We start from the raw sequence: 19,520 nt of genomic DNA on the forward strand, positions 1-19,520 counted from the left end.
CCTTTAAAATTGTTAATAATTGTTACTTGTGCATACCAGATTTTATATAAATCAAAATATCATTGAAATTTGTATAACTTTTCACATATTGTCAGTATACATAAAAATAATTTAATTGTTGAAAAACTTCTACCAAAAGATACCAAAATTTGAATAAACGGTTTCACAAGTTTAAATCAAGATTGGTTTTTTTCAACAAAAATCGAGTTAACGACAACTTTATTTTCCACATTCAGACTCGACTTCCAGTAGAAATTAGGCTATGTTTCAAGTAAAAAACGTCTTTAAAATAAAGTGTTGAAAATCATGTCCTATTTTTGAACGATTTTTTGCTTTGTAGTGAAGATGCAAAAAGACAACAAATTTGAAGACAATTTCATTAATTTTAAAGAATTTTTATGAATTATTAAAGTCAAGTTTACGTTAGCCCTAAAATTTTTTCTTTCATGTTATGATACCCATTTTGAAGTCAAATCACTTAATTATAAGGACAATACGACTTCAAAGAAAAGTTTATCGACTTTTGGACAAGGAAAAAAAACTTTATATTAGAGAAATGTGTCTTCTAAACTAAGCAAAATTTGCATTCGTATTTTAAGGACATGAAACCTTTGACTTCACGACAATATTTTTTCAGTGCATATATCGCCCGATATGCACTTATATGGCCCTAGAATGTAGGTTTTTGTCGTGATTTTCTTTAAATTTTGCACAAGGAGTACAATTGATAGTATGTATCAAATTTGATTGAAATCAGTCCACATTTAGACATAGCTCCAACATATAATTGAAGTGGCCTCATTCAAAGACATATGACTTAGCGGGCGTATGCGAATTCAAAAATTTCCTGCCCTAAATTTAAAGAAAAATGTTTTAAAGCAAAGATTATTTTCTGTTAGTTAAAATTTGGAGCCGAACATGTTTTTCTCGGTGTAAGGTTCATATATTCTTGATTTTTGTCTACTTGGAGATCAAGGCCAAAGATGGGGTATGCCGGTTCATGTTTTGATATAGCCCCCATATAAACCTAAATTGCATGCAATTGGAAATATAGGGGTATTTATGTCCATAAATAGATGGACGAAATATGGTTTATATCGGTCCATGGTTTAGTATAGACCACATATGGATCGATCCCCCGATTTGACTTCCTTGGCTTCCAGACACCTCAATTTGTATCCGATTTGTATGAAATCTGGAGGTATGTTGGACCCTCCAATGGTCAGAATGGTGATGTGCATCGATCCATGTCGTGGTATAGCCCCCATAAAGGACCACCTCCGCATTTAACATATGGGTCTTCCAGAAAACGCAATTTATTAAAACAAATCTATTTTGATCATTAAACCCAGTTTTTTTTAATCCTTAATAATTTTTTCTTAATAAATATTTTTTTTTAACTTTAATGTACTTATAAACTTATTGTATTCATGAATTTATCTTCAATCTGGCTTACCATAGCTGAATAAATACGTAAATAAAAGGTCAGTCGAAAATATGGAAAGTTCGCTTTTATCTGATAAAAATTTGGACGCCTTGATATTATTACTTAAATCAAAGAATAAAAGGATTACCACAGGTGTACGAAAATTCACCTAATCCAACCAAATCCCTAAAATGTTTTGCTGAGTAAGATAGTGATATAAAATGGCTTTTCTATTTATTGTTGTCATAATATTTTCTTCACAATGTTGAGATGAACTATAATTGAATTAAAGTAAATTGGTTAAATGGCGCTGTAGATTGTTATTACTTAAAATATTTAAAAAATCCCGAAAATTTCAGGATCCCGGGATTCAATATTTTCAAATTCCGAATCCTGGGATTTTTAAAAATCGATCCCGAATGACAGCATAATAGAAATAAAAATTTTGAATAGAAATAAAAATTTAACAAAATTTTCTATCGAAGTAATTTTTTTCCAAATTTTTAACTATTACACTCAAAAAAAGGTTACTTGGATCCAAAGATTTTGACCTTCCCTTAAGGATTTTGGTATTGATTCCGAGCCAAAGATGCGGCTTCTTTAAAAGAAAGACATTTTTTAGCGACCTATCTGGCTTTAAATCTAGGACCAATAAAATTTAAATTAGAATACAGATCTCACGTACAAACAAACGCCAGTTTAAAAATCCAAATTATAACGGATACTTCAAAGTAAACAATGTTTTCTTAATGCCAAAAAAAACTTTAAATCAAAGATGTTAACCCCCAAAAAAAGTCTTAGTCTATATCTGAATCGTTTTTATCATAAATCTAAAGTTTCAGTTAATTTAAGGACAATTTCTTTAAATCAAAAATGTGTTTCTTTACTTTCAGGAAAATAAACCTTAGTTCGAACTTTAACGGAGGGACGCAAATTTACAAAATTTGTGTCCTAAATTCAATGGAAAAAAATTGATAATTAACATTTCATCATTTTAAAGAAATTTAATATCACGTTAAAATTTTGTTCAGTGTACATAATTTAATTTGGAAAAAATGGTCCGCTGGTACGAATTTTGGTCCAATTGTGATAAAATGTTGGTCCAAACTAAAACTTCCTTATGGCAACGCTGTTGAGGGGTCTATAAATAATGTTGAACAGATATGAACCAATGTTTGAGCGGAATTAGAGAGCCAAATGTGAAATATGGGTGTCGGCTTACCTTGGGGATGTTTATAAATATGCACTGACATGGACCAATATTTGCTTGGTTGTTAGAGACCATATACTTACACAATGTGCACAATTTCAACCGAGATGAAATTTTGCTCCATATACGCCATATAGTAACACCACACTCAAAAACAAAGCATGTCCTGTTCCAAAGATTTTGTCTTTATTTTAAAAATTTTGGTATTGATTCCGAGCCAAAGAAGCAGAGAATACAAGTAAGGATACTTTTAAGACACAAATTTTAATTTTTCGTTTTTTTTTCAACTTTTTTTCTTCATATGCTATCAAAGTCATTTAAAAATGAGTTAACGACAATTTTATTTTCCAAATTCAGACTCGACTTCCAGTAGAAATTATGCTGTATTTCAAGTAAAAACGTCTTTAAAATAAAGTATTGAAAAACATGTCCTATTTTTAAACGAATTTTTGCTTTGTTGTCAAGTTGACCTTAGCCCAAAAATGTTTTCTTGCATGTTATGATAACAATTTTTAATCAAATCACTTAATTATAAGGACAATACGACTTCATTGAAAAGTTTATCGACTTTTGGACGAGAAAAAATGCTTTATATTAGAGAAATGCGTCTTCCATGCAAAGCAAAATTTGCATTCGTCTTTTAAGGACATGAAATCTTTGGCCTCACGACAATATTTTTTTCAGTGCACATGTACAACTTCAACCGGATCGGAAGAAATTTGAACCTCCAGAAAGCTCCTGTTCGCGTAAATTTCTGCGAACCAATTACATGTTAACAAAAAAATAATTCATGTCAAAATAAAACTAAAATCATTTACTAAAATTTTTATTTTATATATATATATCAATGTTTGTACTTATGTAATTTTTTCTCAGTATATACTCAGCAATAGATATTTATGTTGTCGCTCACTTGATTTGCAATGTTCTAAAACAAAAACATACTAACATTGTAAACATACATACACCTACTTACTTAAATATTTATTCCAAAGTAATGACAAACAAACTAGGTGAGCAACGAACATACAAACGTACTAACATATTTTGATCTTCACTACACTTCGGCCTCGGCGAGACCATCGGCTTTGTTTTTAACTTCAAAGCTTAGATTAAATATGTAAACATTTAAAGAATTTCAAACATTATGTTTTAATTTAACGAGGCCTAGGTGTAACTTACATGCATAAAAAATTCTAATGAGAGATTAGAGAAATTTTTCAATATTCCAATGAATTTTGAAATTGGGTATTGAGATCAGACTGAAAATTATTCTTCCCTTTCTGTTTTTGGCTGCTGAACAATCCAGATCGTAAAATAACTGAACTAACCCATAAACTTTTTTTCAGCAATTTGTGTTGAAACATTTGAGTATATACTTTGTTACTTAAGTAATAAATTCTGTGCAAATACTCAGTGTTTGAAATATTCTTTTCTTTTCTTTGGGAATTTTAATCGTGAATAGGTTTTCTTTCTTTTCGAAGACAATTTCTTTAACATGAAAATTGGTGCCGAAACCCGGAAATTCGTCGAAAATAATTTTCTTTATCGAGTTTTCCATACCGCGTGTGAAATACAGTGAAATTGCTTTTTGTGCTCATCGGTCTTCAAAATAAATCTACAATTTTTTGTGCACGTGTTTAAATAACCAAAAAGGGCATGGATATTTTGATAAAAGAACAAAGAGATTTGTTGCAATTATTGATAAAATATGAAGGTACATTAAAGAATAAATCCAGAGATGAAAGAACCCATGGTTATTTAAATGCACTTGCTCAAAGAATTGATGATTTGTTTTCTAGATTTGAGGGGCAACATGACAAAATAGTGCGAGAAGCTCGCGAGACTTCATTAGATGTTCATGATGTACCGTATTTGGCCGATGATGTTTATTTTACCTTTTCTGATAAATTTTTGACGATAAAGGGCCAGATAATTGATTCGTTACCAGATAATTCGGTAAGCCAATCTCCAATGGCGAGCACTTTTGCTGCTCCAAATATTAGGTGTGAGACTAGCGTGCTTTCTGATTCAAGGCTTCCTAAGATTAATTTGCCCAAATTTTCAGGGGAATATATGGAATGGGTTCCATTTCGAGATATATATTGCTCCCTAGTACACAACAACGATTCTCTTAATAAAGTTCAGAAATTTTACTACTTGAAGGGCACATTGTCTGGAGAGGCAGCGAATCTTATTAAGGCCATATCGGCCACCGAAGCTAATTACGAATCAGCATGGCGGATGTTGGAGGCGCGTTACCATAACAGGCGTATATTGGTTGGGAGTCTCATATCGAAATTGTTTGCTATACCGAGGTCTGATGGAAGTTTTCAATCCATTAAATTGCTTTTGGATTCTGCCCAAGAATGTCTTTCATCGCTTGGTAATTTAGAAGTAGACACAGATAGTTGGGACCCAATACTATTACATTTGCTCATTCAGAAGTTGGATTTACAAACACGTAGGGATTGGGAAAATTCCCTTAACTCTAATACTGATTTACCTACTCGTTCTCAATTTTTTTCATTCCTCGAGAGGACATTTCGAACATTAGAGTCATTGGTTGATGAATTTCCCTCGAGTTCTAAGTCTAAATCTTTTAAAAATAACAAGGGGTTCACCCCTGCTAAGAAAACTTGTCATGTTAGCAAGATTTCTAAACAAAATTCTCCTGTTTGCATTTATTGTGAGAAAAATCATTGGTTATCAAAATGTTATACTTTTTTGGCTTTACCACTTTCGACCAAAAATGATTTTTTGATCAATAAGAAAGTGTGCCGCAATTGTTTAGTTACTGGTCACGAACCAATAAATTGTACATCACCTTTTCGGTGCATTTCATGCAAACAATTGCATCACACAATACTTCATCAGGATGAGCCTATAGATGCTGGTCAACAGTCTATTTCACCTTCCATTTCCTCGCCTAATTCTGGGCATAACACCATGACACGAGTTACATCCCATACCACACATTCGCTCCAATCAGTCGTTTTGTATACTATTCGATTAAAAGTGTTTACTTTTCGAGGAACGTTCACTTTACGTGCTCTTTTAGATCCAGGCTCACAGGGAAGCCTGATATCCGAGTCTGCGGTTCAATTGTTAGGATTGAAGAGGGCTAAAACTCATTCTAAGGTCATAGGTGTGGGCGATGGATGCGGAAATTTAGCAAGATATTCAGTGGATGTCGATCTCTATACTCGTGAGGATCGACTTGTATTGACTTGTACCGCTTTGGTCTTGTCTAACTTATCTTCGTATTCTCCTGATTTCTTTACTAAGCACATTTCTTTGCCTGAGATTGCTGTTGGTAATTTGGCAGATCCTCATTTCTATATGTCAGATCCAATAGATTTGATTCTTGGTTCCGACGTTTGTTCCCAAATCAAAATTCCTACGGAATCGTTTGTCCATGACAAAATGTTCTTTCAAAATACTCACTTTGGCTGGGTATTTTCGGGGTTAAGTGGTAGTATTTCTTCTCATAGAATCCATATACATTGTGCAAGCCTCGACGGTATTTTGCGATCATTTTGGGAACAAGAGGAAATACTTCCTAAAAGAGATTTGACAGATGAGGATTTGTCCTGTGAGAATTACTTTAGTAACTCGACGAAACAGGGAGAGAATGGTCGCTATATGGTAAATTTACCATTTAAATCGATTTTAAGGGACAATTCCGGTCCTACATTGCATAATAACATTATTAATGCATGCAGGAGGTTCCGTCAATTAGAATTATCTTTTTCGAGACGGCCGCAATTTGCGGACGATTATAAAAGATTCATGAGGGAATATGAATCCTTAGGGCACATGACAAAAATAGGACAGTACCCAGGTGGTGTTCGCTTGAATTCATATTTTTTACCTCATCATGGCGTTTTGAAAGAGACTAGCACTACCACCAAATTACGTGTTGTTTTTGATGGTAGTAGTCACCAATACGGTTATACTTCTCTTAATGAGGAACTTTGTAGTGGGCCTCCTCTACAAAATGATCTCCCTTCTATCATCACGAGATGGCGGAGGCATAAGATAGCATTTAGCGCGGACATTGAAAAAATGTTCCGACAAATTGACGTATGTCCTGACCATAGAAAATTTCAACAAATTTTATGGCGATATGAGCCTTTTGATGAAATTTCTATATATGAACTGAACACGGTTACCTACGGTACTACTAGCGCTCCTTATCTTGCCATTCGTGTCCTTCAGAAACTTGCGGAAGATTTTAAAATTGTTTTTCCAAAAGCTTCCCAAGTTTTAGTTTCTGATTCGTATGTTGACGATATTATTTCTGGGGCTGACAACATTGAAGACGCCAGACTTTTGAGGGACAATTTGAATGAGCTTTTGCGAAGGGGTGGCTGTAATCTACGCAAGTGGATCTCAAATTCCAACGATTTCTTGGAAAACATTTCTAAAGAGGATAGGGATCCATCCATTACATTAGGATTCGACCATGATAATGTGGTGAAAACGCTTGGTCTCCAATGGAATACACGGACCGATTCCTTTTCTTTTAATGTGAATCTTGATGATATCTCTCATTTCACCAAGCGACTTATATTGTCGGAGTCGGCTAGACTATATGACCCTCTTGGATGGTTGACGCCATCAACAGTTATAGCCAAGTCTCTTTTTAAGGCTCTTTGGGAAAATGGTTTAGATTGGGACACGGAGATTCCCACTGATATTAGAAATACCTGGCTTAAGTACAGGAATTCTTTGAAAACACTTGAGAATTTGAATATCCCACGATGGTTTAGTTGGTCACCCAATTGTTACATTGACCTTCATTGTTTCTGTGATGCTTCGAATATTGCCTACGCAGCAGTTGTGTATTGCAGAATTGTTTCGGCTGGTAAAATATTTGTTAATATATTGCAAGCCAAGTCAAAGGTGACACCAATCAAAACGATATCAATACCCAGATTGGAACTTTGCGCTGCTAAATTGCTTGTCGATCTTACTAATAGTGTAAATCAATCCTTGAATGGATTTGGTATTCGGGACATATTTTATTGGAGTGACAGTTCTACAGTTCTTAGCTGGCATCAAAAGCCACCTTCGACTTGGACTGTCTATGTTGCCAACCGAGTCTCACATATTCAGCACTATTCTAAACCTCGCCAGTGGAGATATGTACCATCGTCCTTGAATCCTGCAGACGGAGCTTCAAGAGGCGTTTTTCCTGATGAATTGATCAGGGATGAAACCTGGTGGTATGGTCCCAAATTTCTTTATGAATCTCAGTCATCTTGGCCAAGAAACCTTCCTTATCTTGGAACATCGGAAGAGGAGAGAACTAAAAAGTTATCTTCGCACAATTTGACTGCAAACATATATCCCGAAGTACTTTCTCGATTTTCCAGTATGCAAACTTTATTACGTACTTTATCATTGTGTTTCCGATTTATTTACAATTGCAAACATCCTACTTTAAAAATTACCGGTTCGCTAACGCTGGCTGAAATTAATACTACTCTTCATCGTATTATTAAAATCGTCCAGGTTATAGACTATCCTGACGAATTCAAACTTCTGCGTATCGGCAATACTTTGAAGGGAAGTTCCCTAATTAAGCTAATGCCCTTCATTGATAATGAAGGACTACTACGGGTAGGAGGTAGGTTGCAAAATTCTAGTTTTGCTTTTGACATGAAACACCCAATTATACTTTCGAAGCGAAACCCTTTATCATCACTTTTAATTCTCGATTCACACGAGAAAACTTTGCATGGTGGCATTACTTTAACAATGTCCTATGTGGGTCGTAAGTTTTGGATTATATCCGGTAACCAGCTGGCTAAAACGATTATTCATAAATGCATGAAATGTTTTAGATTTTCAGCGAAGACTTCACAACAAATCATGGGAAATTTGCCCGCTGTTCGTTTAAACGCTTCTCGGCCATTTAAGCATAGTGGAGTAGACTATGCTGGTCCAATAATGTTGAAAAATTCATCTCTTAGATCAACGATTATTTCTAAAGGCTACATTTGTGTATTTGTTTGCATGGTCACAAAAGCTTTGCACTTGGAAGCCGTTTCAGACCTCACTACAAATGCATTTATGGCAGCCTTTAGAAGATTTGTTTCTCGAAGGGGTACATGCACGGATATCTATTCAGATTGTGGTACTAATTTTGTGGGTGCGTCTAAGGAACTCAAAATACTCTTCAATAGGAGTTCAAAATCATTACCCGATGACCTTCGACACGCCCTTAGTTTAAATTGTACGAATTGGCATTTTATTCCACCAGCCTCTCCCAATTTTGGTGGTCTGTGGGAGGCTGGTGTCAAGTCTGTGAAGCATCACTTAAAACGGATAGTAAATGATAGGCTTTTGAATTTCGAAGAATTATCGACTCTTTTGTGCCAAATCGAAAGTTGTCTAAATTCTCGACCTTTATGCCCCCTCTCAGCAGATCCAACAGATTTTGAAGCCTTGACTCCAGCACATTTTCTTATAGGTGAGCCTACAAACTCTGTTCCAGAAGAGTCATTACTTGACACAAGTTCAAACCGTTTATCACGCTGGAAAAATATTGAAAAAATGAAACAACATTTCTGGAAAAGATGGCATAGTGAGTATATTAATCGCCTTCAAGCAAGACCAAAATGGCTTAAGGAAGAAAAAAATGCAAAAATCGGTGAACTCGTACTAATATCAGATGAAAGATGTGCTCCCGGACAGTGGTTACTTGGACGCATTGTTGACACTCATCCTGGACCTGATGGAAAAATAAGGGTGGTATCTGTTTCAACAAAAAATAAAATTACAAAAAGACCTCTTTCTAAATTATGTTTTCTTCCACAGCACAACTCTATATCGGATTCTAATAACTAGTTACTACCGCAGTAAATCACTTTGCCTTATTCAAACCATCATTTATCATAATGGAAATATAAAATCATCGTCACTTCTATCATCCATGCAGTTTGGTGGCCTGGGATGGAGCCTATCAATGAACGCTGTGAGTCGGAGCACAGCGGAGCAAATGCTCGACTAAAACACTCCCAACACGGCCATCCCACAGCTACATTATTTATCATTTTAAGAACATCCGTTCTTCGGGGCGAGCATGTTCGCGTAAATTTCTGCGAACCAATTACATGTTAACAAAAAAATAATTCATGTCAAAATAAAACTAAAATCATTTACTAAAATTTTTATTTTATATATATATATCAATGTTTGTACTTATGTAATTTTTTCTCAGTATATACTCAGCAATAGATATTTATGTTGTCGCTCACTTGATTTGCAATGTTCTAAAACAAAAACATACTAACATTGTAAACATACATACACCTACTTACTTAAATATTTATTCCAAAGTAATGACAAACAAACTAGGTGAGCAACGAACATACAAACGTACTAACATATTTTGATCTTCACTACACTTCGGCCTCGGCGAGACCATCGGCTTTGTTTTTAACTTCAAAGCTTAGATTAAATATGTAAACATTTAAAGAATTTCAAACATTATGTTTTAATTTAACGAGGCCTAGGTGTAACTTACATGCATAAAAAATTCTAATGAGAGATTAGAGAAATTTTTCAATATTCCAATGAATTTTGAAATTGGGTATTGAGATCAGACTGAAAATTATTCTTCCCTTTCTGTTTTTGGCTGCTGAACAATCCAGATCGTAAAATAACTGAACTAACCCATAAACTTTTTTTCAGCAATTTGTGTTGAAACATTTGAGTATATACTTTGTTACTTAAGTAATAAATTCTGTGCAAATACTCAGTGTTTGAAATATTCTTTTCTTTTCTTTGGGAATTTTAATCGTGAATAGGTTTTCTTTCTTTTCGAAGACAATTTCTTTAAACAACTGTTCGGAATAGAAATGTAGTCGAAAAACGAAAAAATCGATGATTTCGGTCATTTTTTCAATATTTCTGCGAATTTGAGAATGAAGATGAAAATTTTCCGAACTAATGTATTCAGCATATTTGTTGGCCGTGTCAAGAGCTACAACTTTGCTAAACACATCAAAAACGAATTCACAGCATTTTTGGAGATATGGCCATCCAAAAATTGCAAAAAAGTGCCCAAAGAATTTGGCGACTTAATTTTAGAGGCTCATAAACGACGAACGGCAACCAATCTAGAAAAATCCAGAAATTACTTTTCTGCTCTCATCGAGTACTTTCGGCTGGTATAAGTGAATTTTTGAAAGTAGAATTTTGCGTCACAGTGTTATACAGAATCACACGAGTACTCATCTAGACTGACTTTTCTCCCATTTTGATCAAAGGGCTTTCTTATTGTCTTACACGGTTTTACTCGATTATTGTTACTGAAAACTAGACCCAAAAAAATCCACCATCAAAGAAAACGTACACTGAAAAAAATATTGTCGTGAGGTCAAAGATTTCATGTCTTTAAAATACGAATGCAAATTTAGCTTAGCATAGAAGAAGCATTTCTCGAATATAAAGTTTTTTTTCCTTGTCTAAAAGTTGATAAACTTTTCAATGAAGTCGTATTGTCCTTACAATTGACTTGACTTAAAAATGGCTATCATAACATGAAAGAAAAAATTTTAGGGCTAATGTCAACTTGACTTAAATAATTCATAAAAATTCTTTAAAATTAATGAAATTGTCTTCAAATTTGTTGTCTTTTTGCATCTTCACTACAAAGCAAAAAATCGTTCAAAAATAGGACATGATTTTCAACACTTTATTTTAAAGACGTTTTTTACTTGAAACATAGCCTAATTTCTACTGGAAGTCGAGTCTGAATGTGGAAAATAAAGTTGTCGTTAACTCGATTTTAAAGGACTTCGATAGCATATGAAGGATAAAACAAAAAAAAAATAAAATTTGCTTCCTAGAAGCAAGTACACACAACCCAAATTTAAAAGACAATTGTGTCTTAAAAGTATCCTTATTTGTATTCTCCGCTTCTTTGGCACGAAATCAATGCCAACATTTTTAAAGTAAAGACAAAATCTTTGGAACCGGGCATGCTTTTTTTCAGTGTAGGTCTATATTAGAAAAGTTTAACTAGAATATTTTAGAAACTGCACCATTATACAACTTTTGCCAAATTGAAGATAATTTAATATAAATAAAACATTTTTTCTGTTGTTCATTAAAGTTTCATTTGGAAAACAATTGGAATTAAAGATTTGAAATACATATGTCTTTAGCGTTATATGATGTTCTAGAGAAGCCAACTTAAGTAAAATTTAATCATTTTTTAAACTTATGAAAATTATTATGATAATATGAACTATTTTCATATTTAGTAAAATTGTGTACATCATTTGTATAAAACTTTTTTGTTCTCATTTTTAGTTCACGTCTAAAAGTAAGCAAAAAATAATTAAAACATTTTCTCACATTCGGCAATAAATATTGAACTAACATAAACTGATTTTCCTGAAATAAAATTTAATTAAACCGGCTATAAGAAATTCCGTTGTATTTTTTCTGGGCGTACGCAAACATAACTACCCAGCAAAAAGGCTTCTAAAATTTTACATGAGCTTGTCATAGAATGGAAGTACTATTTTGCGCTGCTGTTGAATTTGTACTCTGGTAGTTCATTTGAATGAAGAAATAAAAAAATTGTCTAATTTTTACAATTTGAAAAAAGTTTTCCAACCCCACCGAGGGTCGAACCTGGATCTGGTGCTCCTTAACAGAAAGCCTTAACATACTAAGCCACAAAAAACATCGAACACTTCTAACCGAAACGTCAACTCAAATGCTTGTTGTACGAACATACTACAAGCATTTGAGTTGACGTTTCGTTTACGGCATCAAAGCATAATATTATAACTAAAGGGTGATTTGTTAAGAGCTTAATAACTTTTTTTTTTTTAAAAAACGCATAAAATTTGCAAAATCTCATCGGTTCTTTATTTGAAACGTTAGATTGGTCCATGACATTTACTTTTTGAAGATAATTTCATTTAAATGTTGACCGCGGCTGCGTCTTAGGTGGTCCATTCGGAAAGTCCAATTTTGGGCAACTTTTTCGAGCATTTCGGCCGGAATAGCCCGAATTTCTTCGGAAATGTTGTCTTCCAAAGCTGGAATAGTTGCTGGCTTATTTCTGTAGACTTTAGACTTGACGTAGCCCCACAAAAAATAGTCTAAAGGCGTCAAATCGCATGATCTTGGTGGCCAACTTACCGGTCCATTTCTTGAGATGAAATGTTCTCCGAAGTTTTCCCTCAAAATGGCCATAGAATCGCGAGCTGTGTGGCATGTACCGCCATCTTGTTGAAACCACATGTCAACCAAGTTCAGTTCTTCCATTTTTGGCAACAAAAAGTTTGTTAGCATCGAACGATAGCGATCGCCATTCACCGTAACGTTGCGTCCAACAGCATCTTTGAAAAAATACGGTCCAATGATTCCACCAGCGTACAAACCACACCAAACAGTGCATTTTTCGGGATGCATGGGCAGTTCTTGAACGGCTTCTGGTTGCTCTTCACTCCAAATGCGGCAATTTTGCTTATTTACGTAGCCATTCAACCAGAAATGAGCCTCATCGCTGAACAAAATTTGTCGATAAACACATTTCGAACCGAACACTGATTTTGGTAATAAAATTCAATGATTTGCAAGCGTTGCTCGTTAGTAAGTCTATTCATGATGAAATGTCAAAGCATACTGAGCATCTTTCTCTTTGACACCATGTCTGAAATCCCACGTGATCTGTCAAATACTAATGCATGAAAATCCTAACCTCAAAAGAATCACCCTTTACTTCTCCAGTAGTTCTTTATTATTATGAACAAATATACGGTTCTTAGGTAAATTCTGCAAAATCGGCAGAAACATTTGTTTGGGAACTACATCTAAGTATAAATCAACGATATTTTGAAGGTTTGGTTGATAGCACAAAAGATTGCTGTTTACCAAATTTGCGATCAGTTAATAAAAAAGGGAGCTATATGTAAATCTGAACCGATTTCAATGAAATTTTGACCACTTGAAAAGTATTTTTGAGGTAAAATTCGCGACGATCGGTTAGAAAATAAGCGTTTGTTGAAATCGGGCAATACATATATATGTAAAAAATAAATAGCAATCAATAGAGCAAAGAAAACACCATGTACCGAATTTAATCAAAATCGATTAAAAATTGCAGCCGGAATCCTGCAACATGACGGACGGATATCAACTACTAGATCGACTCAGGAGGTGATTCTGAGTCGATCGGATATATTTTCAATATCTCTGGCAGGACAGATCAAAATTATTAAACCCTGACCACTATGTGGGCTAAGGCATAAAAATTAAAGAAAGCAGGTTCAATTCTCATGTTATTACACTACAAAAAAAAAATGTCATGTACACTTGATGAAAATTTTTTAATTTTTAAAAAAATATACGACCACGAAGAGAAAAAAAATCTTTTTAAGTGGCTTATACTTTTCTGGCGGAAAAGGTCGATTCTAAAATACGATTTTTTTTTAAAACTTTGATTTTCGCATTGATGTTTTTTGAACCACTTAACTTTTCACAGATCTAATTACACACGATTATTTGTCATCTTATTACCAACAACGATATAATCGGACATTTTTAACTCGAGATAAGTGAAAAAAGAGCGAAATTTTAAAAATAACGGGATATCTGAAAAACTGTTCCATAAAAATTTTTTAAACCTTTTTTTCGAATTCAGCAGCTCAAAATACATAAGTTGATGAAAAAATGATTCTTAATTCCAAAAAACCTAAATCCTCAAAACAAGTCTTAGCCTATATTTGAAGCGTTTTTATCTTAAATCTAAAGATTCAACATTTCAGTTAATTTAAGGACGATTTCTTTAACCCTGGACAGTTATCCTTTTTTTGTACATTAACGTCATTCTTCGTCATTTTGACTGCGGCTCATTTCAAGACGCTATAATTTTCATCATGATCGAAAAAGTGAATCAAACTTGAATTTATTTTCTTATTCAATTCGGTTTTAATTAGTATAAAACAAAAATTCATAAACCGTCGAATTAGTATAACTTAAATTTACCATTTCCCAATAGACTAAAATGCTTTCTAAATCGAAAATTAAATTACGCGTCGTCATTTTGACGAAGGATGACTGTCTGGGTTAAATCAAAAATGTGTTTCTTTACTTTAAGGAAAATTTTGCCTTAGTTTAAAGACATGTAACTTTAATGAAGGGACGCAAATTTTCAAAATGTGTGTCCTAAATTTAGTGAAAAAAAAATTTTTGAAGCAAAGATTATAAACTTTCTCTTAATAAAAATTTCATTATTTAAAAAAGAAAAATTTACCCTTAATATTATATAAATTGCGTGGGTTCATTGTATATCCATACCACACTTTTAATGTGCATTATTTCGAAGCCCACTTTTAATATAAATTAAATAAGCATGAATCACCCTGTAGTTGATGAATTTAAACTTCTTGGAAATATGTGTTAGTTTTTGCCTTTGAAACTATTCTATAAATAGAACACATGATTGTATGTATGTATTGTATGCTTTTCTCCCATTTTGAGCAAAGGGCTTTCTTATTGTCTTACACGATCTTACTCGATGATTGTTACTGAAAACTACACCCAGAAAAAAGTAAACCCACCATGAAAGAAACTTTAGATTTATATTAAACGACTCAGGAGGATATTCTGAGTCGGTATATATTTTCAAAATCTCTGGTAGGACAGATCAAAGTTATTATACCACAATGTGCTTCAAGGTATAAAAATTACAGAACGCAGTTTCAATTCTTGGCGAAATTTATATTAGATAGATTATCGAAAGATTGTTTTTGGATTTGTATTTACCAAAAATATTGATTTTAGACCCCATAAAATATATACCGATCGACTCAGAATCACCTCCTGAATCGATCTAGTCCTTGGTGTCCTTGGTTTGGAAGAAATCGGATCAAGTTTAGATATAGCCCCCATAAGTATATGTACTAAGGCTGTCGTTCGGGATCGATTTTTATAAATCCCGGGATTCGGGATTTCAAAATATAGAATCCCGGGATCCCGGGATTTTCCGAGATTTTTTTCGAGATCCCGAAATTTTCGGAATTTTTTAAATATTTTAAGTAATAACCATATAAAGCGCCTAAAATAGTTGTACATTAAATCAATTTAGTTTAATTCAATTTTATAAACAAAAGAACGTAAGAGAAAATTAGTCCAACTCAACAATTGAACAAAAGAAAAACAAAACATCACAAAAATAGATTGAAACCCGATTTCATATCAATATCTTACTCAGCAAAAAATTTTAAGGATTTTGATTACACTGAAAAAAAAGCATGCCCGGTTCCAAAGATTTTGTCTTTACTTTAAAGATTTTGGTATTGATTCCGAGCCAAAGAAGCGGAGAATACAAGTAAGGATACTTTTAAGACACAATTCTCTTTTAAATTTGGGTTTTGAGTACTTGCTTCTAGGAAGCAAATTTTAAGTTTTCGCTTTTTTAGCTTTTTTTCTTCATATGCTATGAAAGTCCTTTAAAAACGAGTTAACGACAACTTTATTTTCCAAATTCAGACTCGACTTCCAGTAGAAATTATGCTATTTTTCAAGTAAAAACGTCTTTAAAATAAAGTATTGAAAAACATGTCCTATTTTTGAACGATTTTTTGCTTTGCAATTAAGATGCAAAAAGACAACAAATTTAAAGACAATTTCATTAAATTTAAAGATTTTTTCTGAATTATTATACCCATTTTTAAGTGAAATCACTTAATTATAAGGACAATACAACTTCATTGAAAAGTTTATCGACTTTTGGACAAGGAAAAAAACTTTATATTAGAGAAATGCGTCTTCTATGCTAAGCAAAATTTGCATTCGTATTTTAAAGACATGATATCTTTGACCTCACGACAATATTTTTTTCAGTGTAGATTAGGTATATTTTAGTACACTTGTGTTAATCATTTTGTAGTTCATCGGTTTTAGTAACTTCTTAAAAATACAGTAGAATTCGGTTATAGCGACAGCCAAGGGACCGAAATTATACGTCGTTATAACCGAACGTCGTTGTATCCAAATAAGTGTACACAATATTTTTAAGTTACTTTCAATAATTTCAACTGAACTATATAAACTCTCTGATATATCAGAACCCCAAATCGTAAATACTGTTTTAATGTGTGCACCGCACTCACGGTTTCTGTCCTAGTTGGAATTTTGATTGGCACATCTTTGTCATCTGGTTCATTATCGCTGTGAGTTTCATCATTTTCTTTTGTGTTCTCCACTATTTCTCTCAATGAAGGATCTTCTGATGTCACGACGTTGTCATCGACATTTACGAACTCATCCCAGTCCTGGTTTGAACTCGAACTCATCCCAAACTGGTTTGAATATTTCTTCTTTGTCATTTGCACCTCTGTTTGGGATAGTCGAAACCAAATTCTGTGATTCCCCGAATGTATATGTTTCTTTATTTAGTATTGGCTGATGACACAAAAATGGAATGAAAAAAATAAAAATTGGTACAAAGAACTTACATCGTCGTTATAACCGAATGTCCATTCCAAAGCAGACGTGCAAATTGGTCGTTAAAAGCAGATGGCCGCTAAAACTGGAGTCGTTCTAAGCGAATGCTTGTGCATGTACAAACTATTAAGAACCAAACTTGCTTTGAAAATCCGTCGTTATAAACGGATGGTCGTTATAACCGAGGTCGCTATAAATGAATTCTACTGTATCAAGGTATCCAAATTTTTGTTAGATAAACGCGATCTTGTTATATTGTCGACGGACCTTTTATAATTGCTTTTTATTTTATTTGGCAGGAATTTCATTTCACATAAGCTCATTGTTCAAAGGAGGATCGTATCGTTTACTTCGATTTTTGATGAAATTGCGTTTTTTATAGTAAACCTCAAGTAAAATAAATTCTTACTCAAGGTGTACCATAAATGTTTATTAACTCAATATATCGGTTATGAAATCTAGGGGCTGTTTGCACTGAATGAAGATTCCAATTTATTAATAAATAATGCTAAAAAGTCACAAATTTAACAAATTGCAATTACTTTTTCGGGATCCCGAAAAATCCCGGGATTGAAAATAAAAAATCCCGGGATTCGGGATTAATCCCGTCCCGAAAATCCCGGGATTTCGGGACGGGATTTATCCCGGGTGACAGCCCTAATATGTACCGCCGATTACGACAAACGGGATCACGTTGCGCTTTATTACTTACCGATCGTTGTCAAATTTAGCACAAATTAATATTTTATAACTTTTCAAGTCTGTAAAATTTTATCGAAATCGGTTCAGATTAAGATATAGCTCTCATATGTATGTATCGCCCGATTTTCCGAAATTTGGCCATAAAGCCCTGATTTATTGAAATTTAACAAACTTAAAGGCTTTATTTCACTTAAAATTATTTTAATTATACACTCAAAAAAAGTTTACTTGGATCCAAAGATTTTGACTTTTCCTTAAGGATTTTGGTATTGATTCCGAGCCAAAGATGCGGCTTCTTTAAAATAAAGACCATTTTGACGGACCACCCTGACTTTAAATCTAGGATCAATAAAATTAAAATTGGATACAGATCTCATTCATCGAATTGTTATCCTCTTTTTGCGATATATTAATAAAGGTATTTTTTTCTTTATTTTAAGGAAAATTTGCCTTACTTCAAAGACCTACAACTTCAGCAGAGAGACGCTAATTTTCAAGATTTGTGTCCTAAATTTAATGAAACAAATTTTTAAAGCAAGGATTGAAAACTTTCATTTAATTAAATGTCATTATTTCAAAAAATTTTGTCCTTATGTTAACATTGGGTAAATTTCGATTCCTTAAATTTAAGTTGCATAGTCTTCCATATTAGGTCAATATTTTTTCAGTGTATTCATTTTAATTCTATTGTATTCATTTTAATTCTACTTCTGTGAGACTGTAACAATATCTAAGCCATATGAGCTCTGTTTGCGTACTCGATACTTTTTGATTACTATCACAAATTTTTACTGGAAGTCCGCCGTTTACATTTCCCAGTAAAAACTTGCTATTATCAGCTGGTTAGTCATCAAAAAATCCAATGTGCGATTTATTGCACAATTTCACATAGAAGTGCATTAGAAAATATCAAATTGATATTTTCTAAAATTTAAACGAAATATATTGATATTATCAATATATTTCGTTTAAATTGGTTTAAAACCGCTGAATTAATGATAAATTCGTGAACGTATCCACTTCTTCTATTTGTACCCAAGAGAATAAAACCCATTCTTACTATCTTGTAAGTTTATACTGAATAACTTATATTGGAAGTACCTATTGTTGTCCAATTTTGGTAAATGTAAATCCACTCCATTAATAAATAACAGATTTGTTTATCGCGCGTTTAAAAATGTTTTGATCCTATGAATACGATTTTATTTATTGTAGTTTTTGATGTTATAAAAATAATACCAGATTCAAAACTTTATTTCCTTAATAACTTCTTATATACACTGAAAAAAAAGCATGTCCGGTTCCAAAGATTTTGCACACTAATGATTTTGATATTGATTCCGAGTCAAATTTGAATTTATTCCTTTTTTCATTTTTTTCTTCATCAATGAAATTAAATAATGTGAACGTATGGTGTCATTTTTACGTTGTTAGATTGACCCCATCTGTTCTCAGTTTGACAACACATGTATGTTGATTCACTTTCATGAACGGATCGTTTCGAAATGACCACGCCGTTCATGACTTTTTCTATGGGTGTAAGTGGTTTCACTGCAATGTGGAACGCCATTCGGACTCGGCTTTTGTCACTGAGCTTAACATAGAATCTGGCAGCACTCAGTGATAAGAGGGAAGTTCTAAGTTAGTCTAATGAGCTGATATATCGATATGTATCGACCTAACCTAACTCTGTAGGTG

At 33.3% G+C, this 19,520-nt stretch overlaps 1 protein-coding gene across 1 annotated transcript; it reads left to right on the forward strand.

The window, feature by feature from the left end:
* Positions 1–4,295: 4,295 nt before the first annotated feature.
* Positions 4,296–10,403, forward strand: LOC142242476 (uncharacterized). The gene is made up of 2 exons (XM_075314043.1): positions 4,296–9,395; positions 9,465–10,403. The coding sequence occupies exons 1-2, from the start codon at positions 4,296–4,298 to the stop codon at positions 9,492–9,494; spliced, it is 5,130 nt and encodes a 1,709-aa protein (XP_075170158.1). The 3' UTR covers positions 9,495–10,403.
* The last annotated feature ends 9,117 nt before the right edge of the window (positions 10,404–19,520 follow it).

This window comes from Haematobia irritans, unplaced genomic scaffold (assembly GCF_050003625.1).
Source record: "Haematobia irritans isolate KBUSLIRL unplaced genomic scaffold, ASM5000362v1 scaffold_174, whole genome shotgun sequence".
Classification (NCBI taxonomy): Eukaryota; Metazoa; Arthropoda; class Insecta; order Diptera; family Muscidae; genus Haematobia; species Haematobia irritans.

Excerpts from the sequence above, each read along its gene's own strand:
- LOC142242476 (XM_075314043.1), top strand. The coding sequence starts at position 4,296 with ATGGATATTTTGATAAAAGAACAAAGAGATTTGTTGCAATTATTGATA. Across the intron at positions 9,396-9,464 it reads GACCTGATGGAAAAATAAGG|CACAACTCTATATCGGATTC; the intron begins GTGGTATCTGTT and ends TTTCTTCCACAG.